This window comes from Podarcis bocagei, assembly GCF_964188305.1.
Source record: "Podarcis bocagei genome assembly, chromosome: 18".
Lineage (NCBI taxonomy): Eukaryota > Metazoa > Chordata > Lepidosauria > Squamata > Lacertidae > Podarcis > Podarcis bocagei.
In genome coordinates, this window is record NC_138144.1 from 5,164,089 (window position 1) to 5,189,533 (window position 25,445).

Here is a 25,445-nt window from a genome sequence, read left to right on the forward strand (position 1 = left end):
AAATAAGCAGCTATCCTATCTTTAAAAGACATCTGAAGGCAGCCCTGTTCAGGGAAGTTTTTAATATTTAACGCTGTATTGTTTTTAATACTTGATTGGGAGCCGCCCAGAGTGGCTGGGGAAACTCAGCCTGATGGGTAGGGTATAAATAATAAATTATTATTATTATTATTATTATTATTATTATTATTATTGTTGTTGTTGTTGTTGTTGTTGTTGTTGTTGTTATTATTTTATAAAGACTATTTAGCTAAATATTGTATCATAAGATAAGCAGAATCACTTGAAAGTATCATATAGGCGTAGGATTATAGTAAGAATTAACTGTAAATATTATGGATTCAGATAATAATGAAAAGAGAATGAAGATAGTAAATTGATGGAGTTAATTTGATTAGAAACAGGATATTGGAGAGCTGTTACAAGGTGATTCATTGAAACTCAGTAAGGGGGGAATAGAGGAAGTCAGTTAACAATGTAAATTAAAATAGGACTTAAAGTAATAGGTGTTTACATGTTTGTTTTTCCTTTTTTAGTATTGTAATGTTTTTCTTTTTTCTTTGTGTGTTATAGTTGTTATAAATTTGGAAAATCAATAAAAAAATCTGGGGGGGGAGGGGTTTGAAAGTACTTCCCCCCCAAAACCAGAGTCCTTTCTGCTGGGGATTATTCAATATCTCAATATATCATGCAAAGTCCCTATCGTGATCTTGCTTCCATAATTTTTGACTTGGCCATATATTGCAAATCAGGGTGTGTGTTTGTGTGTGCTATGCAAAAATCACGATACGGGGGGCCGGGGGGGGGGAACCATGAGGCTTCATCCTTGTTCCAGACATTGTGATATATTGGTATATTGTGATGTTAAGGTGGTGAGAATATCACAAAGTTGAAAATCAGATATTGCCCTGGGAAATGATCTATAATGAATTGAAAAAAATGTTTAAATGTACTCCCTCCCCCTCCCCCGAGTCCTTTCTGTTGGGGATAATTCAGATTGAAATTCCCAGGCGTCAAAAAAGGTTATTTATGTATGCTACAACTGCGGCCTGAATTTTATCTGTCCTGAATTTTTACGGCATTCAGATCCACTGCATGTTCCCACCACCTCAGAAAAAAGGGTGAAAAAGCATTCCTCTATCCACTCCCCCCCCAGCCCGGCATTCATTATTTTATACACAGTGATCGTGTGTCCTCTTAATCGCCTTCTCTCTAAACTAAAAAGCTATCCTGAGCTCCTGGTGGGCGGGGCGGGGCGGGAGCAGAGGCAGAGGAGGAAAGGCGATCAGACATGCTATAGGTATGGTACATTGCCCCAGTATTCACCTGGATGAAGGGGGGACAGGTTGTGTGTTCGAATCTAAACACACAAATACCGTATTGGCCTGAATATAAGCCGCACCTTTAAAATTCGGGGGGAGGGGAGAAAAAAGCTGAATATAAGCCGCTCCCTTACAATTCCACAGGCACTCACACCCGTTCCATCTTACCGTACATCTGTTCCGGCAGCGATATCGTAAAAGCCAGTTTTGGTAAGGTCGCGAATTTAAGCCGCCATTTAACTTTCCACGGTCAGAATTTGGGGGGGGGGGGAAGTGAGGCTTATATTCAGGCCAATATGGTAACTGGGATGGGAAGGGAGGGAAGGGATACTTACATGGTCCCATTGGTATAGACAGCTTCTCCTCCTTCGACGTACTGGACTTGAGCCGGATAGACATGCTGTACCGTTTGCACCTAAGAGAAAGGCACGGAGATGGGAGCAGCCATGAAATCTTGCCACTGCGTCTCTACAACAGAATCAGCATCCCGCCAGCTCCCTGGGCTGGGAGGCGCAACGGAGGGGGAAACAGTCTCGTGTCCCTGCACCCCAGCTGAGCAAAAGCCTCTCCCATGACACATTTCTAAGACCAGCAAAGCAACTGGGAAGGTGGAAGAGGAGTTCAGGGGCCAGGGGGAATCTTTTAACAATTCTATGCTATGTGAATGTATGGAAGTGAGAGCTGGACCATAAAGAAGGCTGATTGCCGAAGAATGGATGCTTTTGGATTATGGTGCTAGAGAAGACTCTTGAGAGTCCCATGGACTGCAAGGAGATCAAACCGATTATCCATTCTGAAGGAAATCAGCCCTGAGTGCTCACTGGAAGGACAGATCGTGAAGCTGAGGCTCCAAGACTTTGGCCACCTCATGAGAAGAGAAGACTCCCTGGAAAAGACCCTGATGTTGGGAAAGATGGAGGGCACAAGGAGAAGGGGACGACAGAGGACGAGATGGTGGGACAGTGTCCTCGAAGCAACCAACATGAGTTTGACCAAACTGCGGGAGGCAGCGGAAGACAGGAGTGCCTGGTATGCTCCACGTTGGGGAGGGTGTTTCCTGATTTGACTTTGCGCGGTTTATGTGTTGCAAACTTTGAGGATGTCAATCAAACACCAGGTCATAAATAATCTATAGATACATGTGTCAACTAATTCAGAGCAGGCCTGCATTTGCTAGGTGACTTCCAGAATTATCAAAAGAAGAGAGAATTCATTACAAGAAAATCCTGCCGCTTCGGATTTATGTTTTGAAAAATGTGTCTACTCAGAAGTATGTGCCCCTGAGTTCAATGGTACTTACTCCCAAGTAAGGTTTTTAAGGTGCTGTAAAGGACTCCTGACCAAATGGCCCAGTCGTGGCCGATTCTGGGGTTGCGGTGCTCATCTCGCTTTATTGGCCGCATGTGGCCAGCATGACTAAGTCGCTTCTGGCGAACCAGAGCAGCGCACGGAAACGCCGTTTATCTTCCCGCCAGAGTGGTACCTATTTATCTACTTGCACTTTGACATGCTTTCGAACTCCTAGGTTGGTAGGAGCAGGGACCGAGCAACGGGAGCTCACCCATTGCGGGGATTCGAACCGCCGACCTTCCAATCGGCAAGCCCTAGGCTCTGTGGTTTAACCCACAGCGCCACCCGCGTCTTAAGGTGCTGAGTAGGACCTTTTTGGTTGAAATTCATCTGGAAATTTTTCTTTCTTCTTTAATTGTATAGCAACACCACTTAAGCTTAGAGAATGATGCTCGTCTGAATGCAGTGCGTCCAGTTAACGTATCTGTATAATCGTACCTTGGTTTTCGAACAGCTCAGTTCACGAACAAATTGGAACTCAGGAAACCGCAAACCCGGAAGTAGGTGTTCCAGTTTGCAAACTTTGCCTTGGAAGCCAAAAACCCGGTGCAGCTTCCGGTGCAGGTTATATTATGTTCTTACGCTATTATCCCCAAACTAAGACATTTGAAAGGGACGTGGGTGGCGCTGTGGGTTAAACCACAGAGCCTAGGACTTGCTGATCAGAAGGTCGGCGGTTCGAATCCCCGTGACGGGGTGAGCTCCCGTTGCTCGGTCCCTGCTCCTGCCAACCTAGCAGTTCGAAAGCACATCAAAGTGCAAGTAGATAAATAGGTACTGCTCTGGCGGGAAGGTAAACGGCGTTTCCGTGCACCGCTCTGGTTCACTAGAAGCGGCTTAGTCCCGCTGTATGCCGGCTCCCTCGGCCAGTAAAGCGAGATGAGCACTGCAACCCCAGAGTTGGTCACGACTAGACCTAATGGTCAGGGGTCCCTTTACCTTTTACTAAGACATCTGATGGTGCGATATGGTCTATTCTTTTCCCGTTTGACTTTTTTTCTGATGCCAGCACAGGGTTCAGCTGAAGTCTGGGAGCAACCTGGTCTCTGTTGCAAAACGGACATTACCTGCTGTGGAACTTGCTGGACTCTGGGGACGGACAGTTGCTGCATTTGCGCCCCTTTCGGAGTGGAGCCTGTCGCTTGCACCAAAACCCTCTGGAAGACGAAACAAACACGGAATCACCCTTTCTGATGCCTTTACATTTACAAAAGCACCTCTCTGCTGACATCCCTCGAGGCAGTGTTCAACACGCATATAAACCCTACCAGGAAACACATCGGAATCTAGCAATAAGCCAAAAATTAAAACAGCCTGCAAGCGGCTCGCTGTGTCCAACAGAGGCTGCCGCTGAACACTTGGCAAACACTGAAGAATACACACGAAACCCTGGTTCTTTCCGGACATCACCAGTAAACTATGGTTTTAAAACCATCGCTTGTGCTTTCATACATAAAAGCCAGGCCATGGTTTAGAAATTGCTGTTTCCCACCCACTCCCCACTCCCATTTCTATAAGGCAGGGGCCTCTGGAAGCAGAGTCAGGGTTATAACCGTGGCTTGCCAAATGAAAAAGGACACTAAACCGTGGTTTGCAAACTCATTTCATGCCATGTAGAGCCACTGCACATCGGAGGTGCAGCCATGCCACGAGAAAACTATTTTGGTGTTTTCGGATGCCACAAGACAATAGCCGACAGCCACATCGGACCTTCGGCTTCCGAAAAACGTTCGAAAACCGGAACACTCACTTCCAGGTTTTCGGCGTTCGGGAGCCAATTTGTTCGTCGACTGAGCCGTTCAAGAACCAAGGTTCCACCGTCACTGCAAATTTCGAAGGATGGCTGTGTTTCAGTTTGCGTGCTTCTTCCAGGGAGTGCAAATTCAATAGGCTTGCCTTTGAACGTGAACATGAATCTAATTTCTCCTCCACCCTTTGTCCCGCCTGCTGCAGGCCCTACAACTTGCCCCATCCATATAGACCACGGGTTGTTAACGTGGTCCCTACCGCCCACTAGTGGGAGTTTCAGGATTCTAGGTGGGTGGTGTGGGGTTCTATGGCACAAGCTGAATCCTCCTTCCATCGAGCACTGGACGGCGGTAAGGAACTTTCACCATCAAGAAAGATGCATTAGTGGGCGGTAGGTATAAAAAGGTTGACTACCCTTCTCAGTGATGGCTCCGACCTGGTGGAATGCCCTGTCCCATGAGACCAGGGCCCTGCAGGATTTAACTTCCTTCCACCGGCCTGTAAGACAGAGCTATTCCACCTGGCCTTTAATTAGAATTCAGCCTGATCTTTTCTTCCCCTTCCTTCCCTTTTTATGAAGATTACCCGCTCTGGTATCCCACAGCTAATTCTCCCCTGGTCTCCTCGCTGGCCCAAATAGGACTAATTTAGCCAGCTAGCCCTGGTGATCATCTAATGTTTGTTGGATGGATTTCCCTCCTAAATTGAATTTTGAATTTTGAATTCACATTTTATACTGTATTTTATGCTGGTTTTTTGTTGCATCAATTAAGTGTTTTAAATTTGTTGTCAGCCGCCCTGAGCCCGGTTTACTGAACCGGGAAGGGCGGGGTATAAATAAAAAATTATTATTTGTTTATTATTACTCCTGGTATAGACGGTTCGTGAGGTTTGTGAACAATGAGGGACAGGTGAACAGACAAGAGGCAGACTGCATAGGGAACTGTGGACCTCAACAGATGCCCTGTGGTACCCATTCCTGATACTACCTTGGTGGTGGTGGGAGGCAGCAAGCAGATAAGACCGCCCTCTCCCTGCCCAAAGGCTCGGAGTTGAAGGAAGCAAGAAAGCATCACTTGGGAGAAGAGAGCGGATGGAGAGGTTACCTGCTGGGATGCTGGCACCGGCTGGACCACAGGGGCCTGGACCGATGCCGACGTTCGCAGCGCCACGGGAGTCGTGGAATCTGAGCCGCCCTCGGACTCCTGCATGCCTGGCTCTAGGGGAGAGAGGATGATGGGGTTGGGGAGGGAACAAAGACACAGTTTTTAATTAACAGCAGAAGCTAAGGGTGCATGCTGGTTTCTCGGTGGGCCAGTAGCCATGGCAAGCAATTTCTATTTGCATTATTACATTCGGCACAACAAGGGGAAGTTCGGCCGCAAGTATCTCGAGTTCGAGTTCCGCCCTGACGGGAAACCGAGATATGCAAACAACAGCAATTATTTTAAAAATGATGTCGTGGTCAGAAAAGAAGCCTACGTGCACAACTGTGTGATGGAAGAGATCGACGACAGGGAAATAACGAAAGAAGATGATGCCTTATGCCATGGGTAGGCAAACTAAGGCCTGGGGACCGGATGCGACCCAATCGCCTTCTCAATCCAGCCCACGGACGGTCCAGGAATCAGCATATTTTTACATGAGTAGAATGTGTCCTTTTATTTAAAATGCATCTCTGGATAATAATAATAATAATAATAATAATAATAATAATAATAATAATAATACTTTTACTGTCAATGTACAACCTGTGTCCAATGAAATTAACAATTAATTACAATGAAATTATTTGTGGGACATAGGAATTTGTTCTTCCCCCCCCAAAAAAAAAATATAGTCCGGTCCCCCACAAGGTCTGAGGGACAGTGGACCGGCCTCTTGATGGAAAAGATTGCTGACCCCTGCGGATTATGCCCTCCTCCAGACAGAGTTGGCCGGCCGGAGCTTGGAATTGTAACTGGTGGTGAACACATCTCTTTTACCGCATCAAAAATTGGTTCTCTTATTGATGTAAATCAGTCCAAGGATCCAGAAGGTCTTTTACTGCCTTGTCCAGCACCTCAAGTGTCCCGTCTTCAGTCTCATTGGATTACATTTCAAGATTAAGCCAATTTCAATTGTATGGATTTAAATTTGTACCGTCAAGTTTCTTTCGGCGGAGTCACTTTCCATTCCTTCTCTCTCATTGGTTTTATGTGTGTCAGATTTTTTACAGAGTGAATTTAAAAGTAAAGGGACCCCTGACCATTAGGTCCAGTCGAGACCGACTCTGGGGTTGCAGTGCTCATCTCGCTTTATTGGCCGATGGAGCTGGCGTACAGCTTCCGGGTTATGTGGCCAGCATGACTAAGCCGCTTCTGGCAAACCAGAGCAGCGCACGGAAACGCCGTTTACCTTCCCGCCGGAGTGGTACCTATTTATCTACTTGCACTTTGCCGTGTTTTCAAACTGCTAGGTTGGCAGGAGCAGGGACCGAGCAACGGGAGCTCACCCCGTTGCGGGATTCGAACCGCCGAACTTCTGATCGGCAAGTCCTTGGCTCTGTGGTTTAACCCACAGTGCCACCCACGTCCCTAGAGTGAATTTAACAAATGCTTAAAAGGTAGAACAAACACCAGAAGCTAATTCCATCCAGTGGCACATTGTCAGTGGACTAGGGGAACTAGGCTAGCCCCCTATATGTTCCCCTGGAGCGTCCTTCCGAAAGCCTTGGGAAGCTTCTGCCCAGCTTAGGGAGGGAGGCGCAATGATCACACGCGCGACGTCGCAACATCATGTACACGTCATTCCCCCAATTGCCCTTGCAAGCTGGCGCCTCTGGCCTAACAGTTCCCCTATGCAAAATTTCACTCCAGTGTGGTGTAGTGGTTAAGAGCAGTGGACTCATAATCTGGTGAACTGGGTTCGATTCCCCGCTCCTCCACCTGCAGCTGCTGGGTGACCTTGGGCCAGTCACACTTCTCTGAAGTCTCTCAGCCCCACTCACCTCACAGGGTGTTTGTTGTGGGGGAGGAAGGGAAAGGAGAATGTTAGCCGCTTTGAGACTCCTTAAAGGGAGTGAAAGGCGGGATATCAAATCCAATCTCTTCTTCTTCTTCTTCTGCATGCAAAATGGTTGGAAAACCGCCCCAGCAAAGTCTATAGATGCACAGAACCAGTAGGCACGCCAGGGCCTTCTATCCAAAGTTCAACATTTTCACAATAAGCCCTTTCCCTGTCTACTCTAGATTCAGCAAGGGTCTCTCTTGGATGGACAAGTTTCAAATCCATCCACTGAACTGTTTTCTAACTACAAGATGGGGCACATACTCTATTTTCTCGTTGTAATGGCAAGATGCAGTTCACCCAAATTACCATAGAATCATAGAGTTGGAAGAGACCACAAGGGCCATCGAGTCCAACCCTCTGCCAAGCAGGAAACACCATCAGAGCATTCCTGACATATGGTTGTCAAGCCTCTGCTTAAAGACCTCCAAAGTAGGAGACTCCACCACACTCCTTGGCAGCAAATTCCACTGTCAAACAGCTCTTATTGCAGGACGTTCTTCCTAATGTTTAGGTGTATAGCCACGACTGTGGTCCTACAACTTATTTATCCTATTTTGCAGCTGAGGCTGAGATAGACAGATAGTAACAGTGCTAATAATAATATTTTTTACTATTTATACCCCGCCCATCTGACTGTGTTGCCCCAGCCACTCTAGGAGGCTTTCCAACGTATATGAAAACATAATAAAACATCAAACTTTTAAAAAAAATTCTATGATGAAAATACAAACTTTTTATAAAAGAATGGAAACTGTTTATTGAATATTTACAGATAAATTGTAAGCAGACAGAAACAATGGTAGATAAATTGTAAGCAGACAGAAACAACAATTGTTGTTATAACCTGCAGTTTCGTAAGAGCATATATTTGAAGAAGATGAATAAATGAACCAATTAAGTTAATTTGGATATGCAGAAGATATTGAAAATAAAATTTAAGGAACCGCAGAAGGTAGGGGAAGGAAGTCAGGCTTTGAAAGGTCAGATTGTAAAATCAGCAAAATGTATAAATCTGAAAGTATTAAAAAAAATAATTTTAAAAAAATACGGACGCCCTAAGGAAAAGCGGGACATTCCAGGATCGAATCAGAAACTGGGATGGCTTCTGCACATCCGGGACTGTCCTTGGAAAATAGGGACACTTGATCTAGAATAGTTAGTCCAGATCCTTTTAAACATTCTTCTCTGTGTAAACTAGAGTTGTATCTTGGATCCCAAACACCTTGCGAGTTGAACGTTTTGGCTCCCGAAAACCGGGAAGTGAATATTCCAGTTTGCGAACGTTCTTTGGAACCTGAATGTCTGACGGGGCTTCCGATTGGCTGCAGGAGCTTCCTGCAGCCAACCGGAAGCCGTGCTTTGGTTTCTGAACGTTTTGGAAGTCGAACGGACTTCCAGAACGGCTTCTGTTCGACTTCCAAGGTACGGCTGTATGTTCAGCCTCCGCTGTTTCCAGCGTCTCCCCCCACCCCATTGTCGGAGGCTAGAAACCACAGGAGGAGAGACAGTTTGCACTCTTCCCATCTAGTTGGCCCCTGTGAGAATGGGATGATGGACTAGATCATGGGTAGGCAAACTAAGGCCTGGGGGCCGGATCTGGCCCAATTGCCTTCCACCTGGTGCGCAGGATGAGACCCTCCCTGCCCGCAAACTGCCTGGCCAGAGTGGTGCATGCTCTGGTTATCTCCCGCTTGGACTACTGCAATGCGCTCTACGTGGGGCTACCTTTGAAGGTGACCCGGAAACTGCAATTACCACATTTTTCGCTCTATAGGGCACACTTTTTCCCCTCCAAAAATTAAGGGGAAATGTGTGTGCGTCCTATGGAGCGAATGCAGGCTCCTTGGCTTCAGCGATAGCAACGCGAAGCCTCCGAAGCATAGAGGGAGCACTCCCTTCGCACTCCTTGGCAGCACGCTGCTTTCGCTGAAGCCTGGAGAGCAAGAGGGGTCGGTGCGCACTGACCCCTCTCCCTCTCCAGGCTTCAGGGATAGCTGCCTGAAGCCTTTGGAGCGCAGTGCGAGTTCCCGCAGCACTCCGCAGGCTTCAGGTTCAGCAAGACTCTCCTGGCTTCAGCAGAGAGGGAGAGCTGTGCAGCGCCCCTTCAGCCAAGCGGGAGGAGAAATGGAAGGGGCTCCGTTTCTCTTGCCGCTTCACTGAAGGGGCACTGACCAGAGAGGGAGAGAATTTCCCCCCCTTGTTTTCTCCCTCTAAAACAAGGTGCGTCCTGTGGTCCGATGCGTCCTATAAAGCGAAAAATACGGTAATCCAGAATGCGGCAGCTAGACTGGTGGCCGCCGGGACCACATTACACCAGCCCTGAGAGACCTTCATTGGCTCCCAGGACGTTTCCGAGCACAATTCAAAGTGTTGGTGCTGACCTTTAAAGCCCTAAACGGCCTCGGTCCAGTAGACCTGAAGGAGCGTCTCTACCCACCCCCATCGTTCAGCCCAGACACTGAGGTCCAGCTCCGAGGGCCTTCTGGCGGTTCCCTCGTTGAGAGAAGTGAGGTTCCAGGGAACCAGACAGAGTGCCTTCTCGGTAGTGGCACCCGCCCTGTGGAACGCCCTCCCTTCAGATGTGAAGGAAATAAGCAGCTATCCTATCTTTAAAAGACATCTGAAGGCAGCCCTGTTCAGGGAAGTTTTTAATATTTAACGCTGTACTGTTTTTAACACTTGATTGGGAGCCGCCCACAGTGGCTGGGGAAACTCAGCCAGATGTACGGGGTATAAATAATTTTATTATTATTATTATTATTATTATTATTATTATTATTATTATTATTATTATTACTACTAAATCCGGCCTGTGGACGGTCTGGGAATCAGCGTGTTTTCGCATGAGTAGAATGTGTCCTTTTATTTAAAATGCAACTCTGGGTTATTTGTGGGGCATAGGAATTCGTTCATTCCTCCCCCCCTGCAAAAAAACAATACAGTCCGGCCCCCCACAAGGTCTGAGGGACAGTGGACCGGCCCCCTGCTGAAAAAGTCTGCTGACCCCTGGACTAGATGGACCTAATTCGGCAGTGAAATTCTGCTCTTAACTGAAGCCACGCGGGAGCACTTGCCAATCGAAAACAAAACGTAACCACTCCCCCCCCCCAATTTTTTTCTTTTAGCCATCCCACGGAGTTATACTAAAGTGGGTTTCCATAATGCAGGAATGCTGATGGAAAGAGAGTCGCAAATAGACACCGCCTCTTGCGTCACTGACGGGCAAACTCTGACTCGCAAGCAAACTAGGCAGACGCTCCGGACAGATGGAGTCCCTAGAAACCGTCTCTATTTACCCTGCGCTGGGCTCGGTATCTAGGCAGAGAGCATGCAACAGGAAAAGGAACTATTTGGAAAGAGGGGAGGGGGGGCAGAGAAGCAAGGAACCAACTTCTGGGTTCTATTTCTGGGGTTAACGTGTGCCGTGACCCTGGCGAAGCCAAACAGCGTTTAGAAAACGGGCTCTTGTCTCCCTGTCCCCCGGATCGCTGGTGTTTTCAGAACCAAACAGTGGGTCACAAGGGTGGTCCGTGTTTTTAGAAGAAAAGGCAGAAAGAGAAGGGAGGGAAACAGAGGGAAAAGGGGAAGGAGGATCGGATCTAGGGGAGGAGGGGCACAGCTTTCTTTTCAGGCGGCGCCAAGGTAGAGGTTTCGAAAGGTCTGCCACATGAATAAAGAAATCGCAGGTGATTAATTCAAGTAGATTCCTGCCATCATCCGCCCCCACAAGTCAAGGAGATAAGTCACTATACAACCTTTGGAAGACATCTGATGGTAGCCCAAGTACAGGTGAAACTTGGAAAATTAGAATATCGGGGAAAAGTTCATTTATTTCAGTAATTCAACTTAAAAGGTGAAATTAATACATGAGATACTCATGACATGCAAAGCGAGATATGTCAAGCCTTTATTTGTTATAATCATGGCGTACAACTGATAAAAACCCCAGAGGTCTTCTCAGAGGTCCAATATTGGTCTATTTGCAATCCTTGTTTTGCTGATTTCATTAATATTCTAATTTTCTAAGACTGTTAATTTGGGTTTTCATCAGCTGTATGCCATGATCACCACAATTGTAACAAATCAAGGCTTGACATATCTCTCTTTGCATGTCGTGAGTCTATCTCATATATTAGTTTCACCTTTTAAGTTGAATTACTGAAATAAATGAACTTTTTCACCATATTCTAATTTTCCGAGTTTCACCTGTATAAGGATTTTTTTAAAAAAATGTTTAATGTTTTATTATGTTTTTATATAGGTTGGAAGCTGCCCAGAGTGGCTGGGGCAACCCGCTCAGATAGGCAGGGTAATAATAATAATAATAATAATAATAATAATAATAATAATATTTCTGGAATAGGGTGTCCCTATTTTCATCGGAGAAATGTTGGAGGGTATGTGGGTTGTATCCAACCTCTCTAGCTCCCCTGTGTAGAGAGGACAGAGAGAATCGTGCACATTTGTGGAGAAATAAGCCTACTGCCCAGAAGTGAAATTGATGTTTGTCGCCCCGCCCACCTTTTGTCCCTGGCTCCGCCCACCGCTGGAATGTGGCCCCTGGAAGTTTGCGCAGAAGATAATGCGGCCCTCGAGCTGATAAAGGTTCTGCACCCGTCCTTTGCAGGCTGAGGACCTTTGCAGTGCCTGGACCTTAGGAAGACAGTCTAAATTTTTGTCGTTGCAGAGACCCCAGTCTTTAGTACAGCCCTGCGGATTTTAGTAAGAGAATGCAATTCAACCAAGTAATCTGACATTTGTAATCTAAAGGACAGCATCCCATTAGGTAATAATTCAGAGCTGACCTACTAAAATTAGTGGAAGTCAAATTACTTAAGTCTAGTGATTTCAATGGGGCTCCTCTGAGTATTAGTATTGGGAACCACCAAAAGTCTTCTTTAAAAACAACAACCCTATTTGATGTTAGGTTAGGTTTCCTTACTTCAGTTCTGCTCACCGGGAGTTTTCTTAATGGCCAATGCCTAAAACATGGGTAGGCAAACTAAGACCCGGGGGCCGGATCTGGCCCAATCGCCTTCTAAATCCGGCCTGCGGATGGTCTGGGAATCAGCGTGTTTTCACATGAGTAGAATGTGTCCTTTTATTTAAAATGCATCTCTGGGTTATTTGTGGGGCCTGCCTGCTGTTTTTACGAGAGTAGAATGTGTGCTTTTATTTAAAATGCATCTCTGGGTTATTTGTGGGGCATAGGAATTTGTTCATTCCCCCCCCCCTTCAAAATATAGTCCGGCCCCCCACAAGGTCTGAGGGACAGTGGACCGGCCGCCTACTGAAGAAGTTTGCTGACCCCTGGCCTAAAGCATCAAACTGCACCTAAGCATCATTAGGAATTTATGGCTGAAGAGCGGCAGAGATATACAAGTCAAGAAAACATCTCCACCTCTGCCGTGATCTCAAGAGGTGGTTTCAGGCAACCTTCAGACCCCACCCCAGATCTCCAATAAAGGGGAGAAGAATGTTGGCTCGGTTTACATCAAAGTTCGAAATTCACCAGGCACATTTTGTGCCTGGCTATCGGGATGCAGGTGGCGCTGTGGGTTAAACCACAGAGCCTAGGACTTGCTGATCAGAAGGTCGGCGGTTCAAATCCCCGCGACGGGGTGAGCTCCCGTTGCTCGGACTCCGCTCCTGCCAACCTAGCAGTTCGAAAGCATGTCAAAGTGCAAGTAGATAAATAGGTACCACTCCGGCGGGAAGGTAAACTGCGTTTCCATGCACTGCTCTGGTTCACCAGAAGCAGCTTCGTCATGCTGGCCACATGACCCGGAAGATGTACACCGGCTCCCTTGGCCAGTAAAGCGAGATGAGCGTCGCAACCCCAGAGTTGGTCACGACTGGACCTAATGGTCAGGGGTCCCTTTACCTTCACACACCATATACTTTTACAGCTTATGGCTTCCTCAAAGAGGAATCCTGGGAACTATAGTTTGCAGAGCAGCAATTCCCGGCTCCCAGGATTCTTCGGAGGAAAACGTGTGCTTTAAATGAAGGGTGTGCACACAACTCTATTTCTCTGGGGCCTAACGAGTCTTTATTTTTATTTTTTAAATTAAAAACAAGCTGGGAGCAGCCCATTTCCAGTCCACCTGCTTATCGTAAGCAATTTGGCGCTGCCGTTGGGTTGTTTTCCTCTGCCCTGCCCACCATTCCTTTTGTGTCGTGTCTTTGTTTTGGTTTTAAAAGACCAGGGGCAGGGACTGTCATTTGTAAGATGCTCTGGAGCATTGCGGCTGATGGACAAGACAGAAATGCTTTGAATAAATAAATACACCAATTATTGTTATTGTGATCATTATTATTATTTCTAGCCTCCACAAACTCCGCCTGCCACTTCACAGCCCTGCTAGCATGGAGAGCCATGTGAAGATTTTGCTAAGTCAGGCACGAAGCCCGGCTCATAACGACAATGAAAGCACAACTCTTTACAATCCCGAAAAATGTCACGTTGCAGGTGGCTTTTAAAGTCTCGTTGCGGAACTCAAAAACATTTCCTCTGTTTTCCATTCAGCAAAAGGCTCCCCCCGCCGGCACATACACACACACGTTCATACACACAAACCACCGCCAAAGAGGGGGCTTTGCAAAGCACTTTTCACTTAGTAAGAAATCAAGTAAGGGCCAGTGGAAGGGAGGAAGGGAGAAGCCCCCTTGCAGAACGGCTGCTGTCGGCTCCAAGAGCCCCGTTTTAACGCTGTTCCTGAAAGAACAGGCGAACCCTGCACTTAAGAGCAGACCCAGAAAAAAATCATTTTATTTTAGGGGCCCAAAAGTGGCTTGCACGCTGCTCCGCCCCCTCCTTTAAGCCCCACAACCGCCCTGCGAGGTAGGTTAGGCTGAGGGAGGCAGTGACCCCCCCCCCAAGTTCAGGCCCAGTGAACTTTGTGGCCAAGTGGGTGAATTCGAACCCTGGTCTCTCCCCCCCCCCCCAGGATCTAGTCCATCGCTCTAACCACTGCACCACGCTGCCTCTGGTCATTTGCCCCGGGTCAGCCCTGCCCATCAACTTCGCCGGGTCCACTCTTGAGTATGACCAATGTTGGACGCAACTCTTTTTTCTTTTAAACAGCCCCCCTCCCCAATTCCTCCTCCTTTCCTGGACATTGGTTTCTAAGGAAGATCGGGTTCGCGGGGTGCTTGGCTTGTATCTGCTACTCTTTTTGAAAAAAACAAGCAGCATTTAAAAAAAGAAGAAGCTTAATTTCAATTACTATAGAGAAGAAATGATTATTTTCCTTCTCCCTCTCTCTGCAACCCTCTCCCCCCCCCCCGCCTCCACCTACCCTGCCATCCGCCCTGGAACGATTGACAAATCAGCCTGACATATTTAGTGTGTTTTTAATGGGAGGAGGGAGGAGGGAGAGTCGTGGTGAGGAGGGGGGTGGTGGCATTGTTTAGTTTGGGAAGCATTCTATCCGTTGCCGGGCAACCGGCCCCTGGAAACGGGAGTGGACTGCGTCGCCCGGGGCAACCGTTGTTACTCAATAAACAATGCCGGGACCGGTGGAAACTCAGCCAGCGCTCCCGTTATTAATTGAACATCTGCATGTGCTTCTATCTCTCTCTCCCCAAACACCCCCCCACGATTAAAACTGGAGGAAAGCAGATAGGACTTTGAGGCTGGAGTTCGGGAGCGATTATCTCGGGGCCCGGGCGGCTGGCTCAAATTGATAATATTGTTGAATCCTCAAATGCAGAAGTTCTCGTGTTGTTGTTTTTCCAAGGGATGGGGGGGTTAATCTCCTCGCCCCCCCCCCCCGTAATCCTGGGTGCCACCGGGGTGGTGGTGGAGATCGCTGCTTTCGTCGTCGTCCCCCTCCAGAGGCGGTTTCAAAACTGCTCCAAAACAAAACTTTCGCTCTGCCCGAATCTTTCCAGAGAAAGCCCCTGCGAAAAGATGGACAGGCCTGACCTGCAAGAACGGCAGCTGCGATGCACGAAATCTACCAGCCCCTCCCCAAAAAAACCAAATCTGAAGCGACCTGCAAGAATTTCACCAACAGCCTCTTCTCAGAAGCATAACTACCAGGGAGCTGGGGGAGGCGCCAGAAAAGGACGTATTGGTGCAGCACAAAAACCAAGGGGGGAGGCGTGTGGTTACATCCAGTGATCATTATTTATAGTATAAGGTAAAGGTAAAGGGACCCCTGACCATTAGGTCCAGTCGTGGCCGACTCTGGGGTTGCAGCGCTCATCTCGCTTTATTGGCCGATGGAGCCGGCATACAGCTTCCGGGTCATGTGGCCAGCATGACTAAGACGCTTCTGGCGAACCAGAGCAGCGCATGGAAACGCCGTTTACCTTCCCGCCGGAGCGGTATGGCGCTTCGCAGATTCTAGGGCTGCAAACTCACGGTTTGCGACGGAAACTCGAGATTCGCGTCTGATGGCAGAACTCTTTCAAGACAGGCTAGAAAGACGCAGCAATCACCAGGACCCCTTATTTCTTCTCTCTCTCTCTCTCGGAGGGAGGTGCATTTTAATACAGTGGTACATCGGGTTACATGCGCTTCAGGTTACAGACTCCGCTAACCCAGAAATAGTGCTTCAGGTGAAGAACTTTGCTTCAGGATGAGAACAGAAATCTGGAAGACACAAGATCTACCCACCTTGGAAGAATGGCAGATGAAGGTGATGGACTATATGGAACTGGCAGAAATGACTGGCAGAATCTGAGACCAGGGAGAAGAGTCGATGGAAGAAGACTGGAAAAAGTTTAAAGACTATTTACAGAAATATTGTAAAATTAATGAATGTTAGAATGATGTTGGATAGAAATTAAGTGATTTATAGCTGTAATGTTATAAGGGAATATGAGAAAATGGACTATTAATACGTAAAAACCCAATGTTATAATATTTTAAGATTGAAGATTAGGATTAACAAAGAGGGGAGGGATTTGCTGAACTAAGAAACTGAACTGGAATACAGAAAAGGGAGGCGTGAGGAGGTCCGGGAAATAAGCAAATGAAAGATAAGTTATTGAAAGACTGAATTGTTTTTAACTATTTTTTCTTTGTATTTTTCTTTTTTCTTTTTTATCTTTTTGTAATACTCTGAAAACTTTAATAAATATCTTTTTTAAAAAAAGAGAACAGAAATCGTGCTCTGGTGGCGCAGCGGCAGCAGGAGGCCCCATTAGTTAAAGTGGTGCTTCAGGTTAAGAACAGTTTCAGTTTAAGTACGGACCTCCAGAACAAATTAAATACTTAACCTGAGGTACCACTGTATTCCTACTGAGCGATGACGGTTTTCTCCTTCATTGGAGAAATCCGTCCTTTGTGGGTGGTTTTTAAGCAACTGCTAAGATATGTTGGTGGGACGCGGGTGGCGCTGTGGGTTAAACCACAGAGCCTAGGACTTGCCGATCAGAAGGTCGGCGGTTTGAATCCCCGCAACGGGCTGAGCTCCCATTGCTCGGTCCCTGCTCCTGCCCACCTAGCAGTTCGAAAGCACGCAAAAAAGTGCAAGTAGATAAATAGGTACCGCTCCAGCGGGAAGGGAAACAGCATTTCCGTGCGCTGCTCTGGTTCGACAGAAGCAGCTTAATCATGCTGGCCACATGACCCGGAAGCTTTACGCCGGCTCCCTCGGCCAGTAAAGCGAGATGAGCGCCGCGACCCCAGAGTCGGTCACAACTGAACCTAATGGTCAGGGGTCCCTTTACCTTTACCTTTAAGATATGTTGGTAGAGAATGGGACTCTTAATCTCGGGGTCGTGGGTTTAAGCCCCACGTTGGGCAAAGAGATTCTTGAATGGCAGTGGGTTGGACTAGATGACCGTAGGGCTCCCTTCCATCCCTACAATTCTATGAGGACATTTTCCATGCCCCCACCCCGGGAGGAAGCCCACCTCCTTAATTGCAGCAAGCAGGGGGTGGGGTCTCATCACGATGGGATGTGGGGCCACGACAATTGCCCAGCCAGGCGTACCACGGATGCCAGCCCTGATGGTAAAGAACTGTGCATACGCATTAAGGTCACAACCACACATTTAAAGAGCACAGCTACCCCCAGAGAATTCTGGGAACTGTAGTTTGCTCCAAGAGAGCTGCACTTCCCAGCACATTTAATGAACCACCGTTCCCAGGGTTCTTTGGGGAAAGTTGTGTGCTTCGCATATATGGTGTGGAAGTGACCCATAACAGGGATTCTGACAACTGGGAGGAGCGCAACAGGATGACGGATGCTGTGCCTGGGCTACAGTACAGTGGTACCTCGGGTTACATACGCTTCAGGTTACATACGCTTCAGGTTACAGACTCCACTAACCCAGAAATAGTACCTCGGGTTAAGAACTTTGCTTCAGGATGAGAACAGAAATCGTGCTCCGGCGGCGCGACGGCAGTGGGAGGCCCCATTAGCTAAAGTGGTGCTTCAGGTTAAGAACAGTTTCAGGTTAAGAACGGACCTCCGGAACGAATTAAGTACTTAACCCGAGGTACCACTGTATAACCCTGTCTAACATGGGACCACATCCCATTTTGCACCCCTCCAAAGTACATTCCAAGCCTGCCTTACACATTGCAAATTATTTCCATTAAAGAACACCACCTAGCTTGCTTTTAGATATGTGTTCAAGTCTCGTAAATGAATTTCCCCTCAAAACATACAACTGGGCGCCTTCGTCTGCCCCAGCTGCAACAAAACATGTCTCTCCTGTATCGGTCTCGACAGCCACAGCAGGCACACTGCTGCTGTCCAGCAGCTGGACCTCACCCCCCGCAAAAGCATGCTCCTCCGTTGTCTCCTGAGGAAGACGGATGCCAAACGACGACTTGCGTCTAAACGTTCGAGACCTGTGTCCCCTGCTGAATTCGGCAGAAATCTAATCTCTCATTACCCGAGAGGGGCAGATCGCTTTGTTTGCTTCGGGATTCGCAGAGGTCCAAGCCTTTCTGGCAACTCCAGAAAGAGGAGTGGCGCTCCTGCGTTCAAATCCCAGCTCAAGCAACAGTTGGGTGGGATGGCAAGGCAAGGGGCCCCCACAAACCTACGTCAGAGGCTCTGTGCTTAAAGGCTAAACCGAGGAGAGGATACAAAGAGCGAGAGAAGGCCAAGAGATGTAATCCGAACCCGCCCTTCCACAGCCAGACGCAAGCCGCCCACTCCCATCTCCCGGCCGAAAACCTTGATGATTCGAGCGAGCCTGCTGCCTGGGTGGAAAGGAAATCTCCACTGTCTCTCGTTGAAGCCCTGTGACACATTTCACCTCCACCAAGGGAGAAAAAGTCTGTAAAGCAAGGATGGGTTAGGGCACAGTTCACGTTTTCATCTAACCGAAAACTGAGTTGTTTCCATCTCGAGTGGGGAGCTGGTGTTTCTAAAGGAGTTTTCGCACCACAGAGAATCGCGACAGGTCCTACAAAGGCCGCTTCACAGGTGGCAGAAAAGGTTATTTACTGTATTTTTCACTCTATAAGACACACCAGACCACAAGACGCACCTAGTTTTTGGAGGAGGAAAACAAGAAAAAAAATATTCTGAATCTCAGAAGCCAGAAGAGCAAGAGGGATCGCTGCGCAGCGAAAGCAGCAATCCCTCTTGCTGTTCTGGCTTCTAGGATAGCTGCGCAGCCTGCATTCACTCAATAATAATAATAATAATAATAATAATAATAATAATTTATTATTTATACCCCGCCCATCTGGCTGGGCCTCCCCAGCCACTCTGGGCGGCTTCCATAAAAACCAAAAATACAATAAAATATCACACGTTAAAAACTTCCCTGAACAGGGCTGCCTTAAGATGTCTCCTGAATGTCAGGTAAAGTTGTTTATCGCTTTGACATCTGCTGGAAGGGCGTTCCACAGGGCGGGCGCCACTACCGAGAAGGCCCTCTGCCTGGTTCCCTGTAACCTCACTTCTCGCAATGAGGGAACCGCCAGAAGGCCCTCGGCGCTGGACCTAATGGACCTTATGGACCTCCATAAGACGCACACACATTTCCCCTTACTTTTTAGGAGGGAAAAGGTGAGTCTTATAGAGCAAAAAATACGGCATGTAAGCCACGACTGTGGCCCGTGTTCTGTTAGCCCCCAAATGGAAAACGAGCGAAGTCCCAACCAAAGAAGAGTGGCAGCTTCAACGGAGGGAATATGCGCAGCTTGCGGACGTAACGCACAGAATAAGAGAACAAGAAGAACATACATTTAAAGAAGATTGGGATATGTTTAAGGGGGGGAATTGAAAACGTTGGCAACTTTATGATAAATTCAACAGCGTAAATAAGTTTTGATGGATGCGGTAATGGAATACCGAATGGTTTAGTTTATATAAAATTTGCGGGGGTTTATGTTATGCAAAATGAACCATGGAAAGAGAAGAAGGGAAGTTTTTGATATTTTAAGGTTGTTTAAATGAATATTCTAAATTGTAGAACAGAAAATTTAATTTTATATATATAGAAAAGCCGCTTCGGCGGCAGCCAAGAGACACGTCACGTAGGACGTGTTTCAAAGTCGCAGAGACTCCCCACTCCTGGCAGAGAAAAGCTCTGGTATCAACCCACGATGCGCTGGCAAAGCGGCAACTGTCTGCGACTTCTGTGAGTTTTGTATACAAAGCAAAAAAACCACAAACACACACAAACAAACACACATGCACAGACCACAAGGAGGAAAAATGCCTTCCTTAGTCCCAATTGTCATAGCTTAGACCGTGTGTCCAAAATAAACACAATGCCCCATCTCCCTGTGTCCCCATTTCCCTCCCTCCCTCTGCTTTCCCCATGCCAAATTAGTAACTGGAAGCACCTTGGGGCAGGGATCTGCTCTACAGTATTCTGCAAAGCAGAAATTGTTCCGCCTGGCCTTTGGCTTGGAGTCAATTTGATTTCCTCCCCCCCTTTCTCCTCCTGTGATGAAGCTGCATTTTAATGTTTCAATGTTTTAATGTTGTACTTTAATCTTGTTTTTAAGTTGGATTCATTCAACTTGTTTTTATTATTGCTTGTAAGCCGCCCTGAGCCCGGCCTTGGCTGGGGAGGGCGGGGTATAAATACAATTTTTTATTATTATATTATTAAAGCACCACGCAGCAAGGATGGGTGCCGTGTAAAGCAAAAACTACAAATCACTGCACATCACAATCCACATAAAGGTTCCCCACCCCTTCCCACTAAGCATGCGCCCAGTGGGAATGAGAGTTTGCCACACATCAGATGCACAGAAAGACAAAAGCCAAATCCACATTTCCTTGTGTGTTTTGAAACAACAGGCACACCATAAATTTAAAGCATAGGCGCCAACTCCCTGGGGCCCTGGGAGTACAGTGGTGCCCCGCAAGACGAACGCCTCGCGAGACGAAAAACTCGCGAGACGAAAGGTTTTTTCGTTTTCGAGTTGATTCGCAAGACAAATTTCCCTATGGGCTTGCTTCGCAAAACGAAGCTTGCCCCCGCACCCCGGACCTCTTTTGAAGCAAGGGGCGGCGGGGAGAAGATCGCTTCTCCCCGTTGCCAGCCCCTCTCTCCCCGGACCCCTTTTGAACCAAGGGGCGGCAACGGGGAGAAGCGATTCTCCCCGCTGCCCCTTCCCTTGCTTTAAAACAGCTCCCCTCTGTCCCCAGACGGTCTCCATAGGAACGCATTGATTGATTTTCAATGCATTCCTATGGGAAACCGTGCTTCGCAAGACAAAAAACTCGCAAGAAGAAAAAACTTGCGGAACGAATTAATTTCGTCTTGCGAGGCACCACTGTACCCACAAAATTCCCCATGACAACAAATTTCAGTGCCTAGGCCATGCGTACGGCACCCTAGGAAGTGTAGCTTGCTCCTTACAGAGCTGCAACTCCCAGCACCTTTAACAAATGGAAGTCACGTGCTTTAAATGGAAGCTGTGGGTGTGACTGATCACTGATCTTCTGGGAAGCACTCCAATGCCTTGGCTAAAAAGGTAAAGGGACCCCTGGACGTTAGGTCCAGCTTCATCTAATTTGGTAGGAAAAAAGACAGTCGCGGAACCGAGAAATTACACAGAACAAACGAAATACCGTGAAAATCCCTGGTAATCGACTAGAAATATTATCTTATAGAATTCAACTAAATAACAAAAAATAGTTTGGTGAAACGAGGTTTGTAGCCGGCAGCCCGTTAAGGCTTTGTTCAATTCTAGGTTTTTCTCATTTTCCCCTTAAACTTTTTGATTTTTGTTATTTAGTTTAATTCTATAAGATAGTACAGTGGTGCCTCGCAAGACGAAAAGAATCCGTTCTGTGATTCTCTTCGTCTAGCGGTTTTTTCGTCTTGCGAAGCAAGCCCATTGAAGGATTAGTGGATTAGCGCTATTAGCGGCTTTTAGCGGCTTATCTGCTGATCAAATCATCTGATAAGCGGCTTAGCGGCTTAGAAAAAGGGGGGGAAGGGAAAAAAACCAGCAGGAACTCGCAAGACATTGTCGTCTTGCGAAGCAAGCCCATAGGAGATTCGTTTTGCGAAGCACCTCCTAAACGGAAAACTCTTTCGTCTAGCGAGTTTTCCGTCTTGGGAGGCATTCGTCTTGCGGGGCACCACTGTATTTCTAGTCGACTGCTTCTCGTTTCAGGGATTTTAACGGTATTTCATTTGCTTTGTGTAATTCATCTAATTTAGTGGCACGAGCTGGACCAGGCACTGCAAGAGAGGCAGGGATGGAACCTCACAAAGCCAGGGGTTGGCGACTGAGAAAGTGAGCACAGTGTGTTTGTTTTGTTTTTAATAAGGCGGAGACCTAAAAGATTGTGAACACACGTCAGTCAGCAAGCTCCAGGTCAAGGACTCGGGGAGGGCTGGAGATGCTGCTGGAACACAAATCCTGCCATCCCTGATGTGGGACTGGGGGCTGATGGGAGTTGGGGGTCCAATATCACGATGAAGGGGGGGGGAACATCAGGATCCCCATCCTTGACTTACAAGTCCATTCACTTTACACAATTTTGTTTTGTTTTAATATTCAGACAATGAAAGGAGACGGGGGATACTGAAAACGACAATTATGACTGCTTTACTAATTGAAAAGTCAGTACAGTAGATTCAGGGGATCTAGGAACCCCCAGAGGCGATCTAGGAGTCCACTGATGACAGTATGTTTGAGCCCCATTACAATGTGGATCTTCTAGCCTTCTGTAGTCAAGAAATGCTGTCAGACATTTGCATAACCGTGATAGATAGAAAGCAGCAAACTATGGCAAGTTCTTAAAGAAATGGGAGTGCCTGATCACCTCATCTGTCCCCTGAGAAATCTCTATGTGGGACAAGAAGCTACAGTTTGAACTGGATATGGAACAACTGATTGGTTCAAAATTGGGAAAGAAGTACGACAAGGCTGTATATTGTCTCCCTGCTTATTTAACTTATATGCAGAATTCATCGTGCGAAAGGCTGGGCTGGATGAATCCCAAACCAGGATTAAGATTGCTGGAAGAAAGTTCAACAACCTCAGATATGCAGATGATTCAACTTTGATGGCAAAAAGTGAGGAGGAATTAAAGAACCTTTTATTGAGGGTGAAAGAGGAGAGCGCAAAATATGGTCTGAAGCTCAACATCAAGAAAACTAAGATCATTGCCACTGGTCCCATCACCTCCTGGCAAATAGAAGGGGAAGAAATGGAGGCAGTGAGAGATTTTAGTTTCTTGGGCTCCATGATCACTGCAGATGGTGACAGCAGTCACGAAATTAAAAGACGCCTGCTTCTTGGCAGAAAAGCGATGACAAACCTAGACAGCATCGTAAAAAGCAGAGATATCACCTTGCGGACAAAGGTCCGTATTGTTAAAGCTATGGTTTTCCCAGTAGTGATGTATGGAAGTGAGAGCTGGACCATCAAGAAGGCCGATCGCCAAAGAATTGATGCTTTTGAATTCTGGTGCTGGAGGAGACTCTTGAGAGTCCCATGGACTGCAAGATGATCAAACCTCTCCATTCGGAAGGAAATCAGCCCTGAAATCAGGAAATCACTGGAAGGCCAGATCCTGAAGCTGAGGCTCCAAGACTTTGGCCACCTCATGAGAAGAGAAGACTCCCTGGAAAAGACCCTGATGTTGGGAAAGATGGAGGGCGCAAGGAGAAGGGGACGACAGAGGACGAGATGGTGGGACAGTGTTCTTGAAGCTATGAACATGAGTTTGACCAAACTACGGGAGGCAGTGGAAGACAGGAGTGCCTGGCGTGCTCTGGTCCATAGGGTCACGAAGAGTCGGACACAACAACTCAACAACAACAACAAGCATTGAGGGCACAGGCTGAATGAAGTACAGTGTCCTGGGGGGTTAGAATTTTTGGCTAAAACCTTACAGAGAATTCATATCCCTCACTCATGATCTTGAGACGGGCTCAGTCTCTCAGCATGACCTACACCACACGGTTGTTGTGCAGGTAAAGTGGGAGGCAAACATTACACTCACCACCACCTCCAGCTCTTTAGAAGGAAGGGCAAGATAAAGGCATAATTTAATCAACAACGTTTTCAGGCATCTCATGCCTGGCATGCAAGAATACCAACTTTATATGGTGAACAGATTGTGAAAGAAAACGAAGGAGGAGATTGAAAGAAAGTGGCTTAAGTGTAAACAATGGACACTAGGTCTTTAATTTATCAGCAATATGATTAACTATCACTGTTTATATTTCTTAATCGCTTTCCTCACAGAGTTACCCAAAGCAACTTACGTTAAAACCAATTAAGAACATCCAGGAGCAATGTAAAAACGCAGATAAACAGGAAAAAAACAAAAACAAATCCAGGATTTAATAGATCCCACCCCACGAAAAGAGGTGGAATTTTGCTCAAATTAAGCAGCAAAAAGCCCAGATAAAGGAAATAGTCTTTGCCTGGTTCCTCAAAACTGATGACAACGAAACTGGGTGTGCCTCCCTGGGGAGGGCATTCCACAAGTGTCGGGGGGGACGGACGACTGAAAAAGCCTGAATCTGAATGAAATGAGAATTACAAGATCATATGAAAGAGCAAAGGCAGTCGAGACAGCTCCGGAACCTGTTTCTAAAGAGCAGTGCTTTCTGCATGTTGCACATGCAAAGAAACCCTAAAGACAGGTGTGCGCTGGGCCATGTGCAGAAACCCTCCCCGTGAAGAAAACTGCACACACGCAGGATTCAAAGTTCTCTGCTAGTAGGCTCCTCTCATTTCAGAAGTTCGCTTGTGACCCAAAGAGCACTCGCAGGCTCCCGGTTTTTCAAACTGGCCCACCAAGGCAGAGATCAGTTCTCTCTGGCAATTTTTTCTTTTCCATTTATAGATCTGTGATTTGGTGCCCCTAGGAAACAGGGCAGGGCTGCCTGCGCCCCACCAGGTGTAGGTGAGGGCCGGTGCAAGTTGAAATCCTGGAGAGTAACCGGTTCCTCATCCGTGATGAGGAAAGGAATGATGAGAACAACGAACCCCCTTTTCCTTTTCATTCGTGCTCCTCTCCAAAACAAAATCCAAACTATGTTTCCCACGCTTTCCCTCCATCCCACTGTAAGGTTTTGAAGGGGGAAAACAATGTCTGGGAAGATGATGCTTCGAGAGGGAGCGCAAGCGAGGTAAATTAGGTCGTTTCTTAATAAAATGCAAGCAGAATCAATTTCCTACCCCACCCTGCCCTTGGAGGTCCCATTCCTAATAAATAATGATATGTAAAATCAAGCAGATGATGGGAGACTCTTAGCAATTGCGGAGAGATGAGCGCTGCAGCCCCATAATCGGTCACGACTGGACCTAATGGTCAGGGGTCCCTTTACCTTTTAACATCCTTGGAAAATCAGCAGGCCCCCCCGTAATGGCACAGAGGCCTGCCACACGAGCTTAGAACTCTTTAAACGGCTCAGTCCATGTGAAAACCATGGCAGCAGGCTCTTTAACAGCCTGGGGTCCAAATGGAAGCCCCCAGGAGAATGTTTCACCAGGGCAAGGAAGGCGCCGACTTCCTTTCCGCACGTTCCAGCGTCGCTAAACCAGCAAGCTGGCCCCCACCG

At 47.2% G+C, this 25,445-nt stretch overlaps 1 protein-coding gene across 3 annotated transcripts in view; it reads right to left on the reverse strand.

The window, feature by feature from the left end:
* The window catches only part of RFX2 (regulatory factor X2), a 56,629-nt gene that overhangs the window by 26,118 nt on the left and 5,066 nt on the right, over positions 1 to 25,445 (reverse strand). For all 3 annotated transcript variants that reach the window (XM_081177736.1, XM_081177735.1, XM_081177734.1), the window contains exons 2-4: positions 5,528 to 5,640; positions 3,740 to 3,829; positions 1,658 to 1,737 (exon numbers count right to left, since the gene is read on the reverse strand). In XM_081177736.1, the coding sequence (XP_081033862.1) occupies positions 1,658 to 1,737; positions 3,740 to 3,829; positions 5,528 to 5,632 (275 nt within the window). In that variant the 5' untranslated portion in view covers positions 5,633 to 5,640. The remainder of the gene's footprint in view (positions 1 to 1,657; positions 1,738 to 3,739; positions 3,830 to 5,527; positions 5,641 to 25,445) is intronic.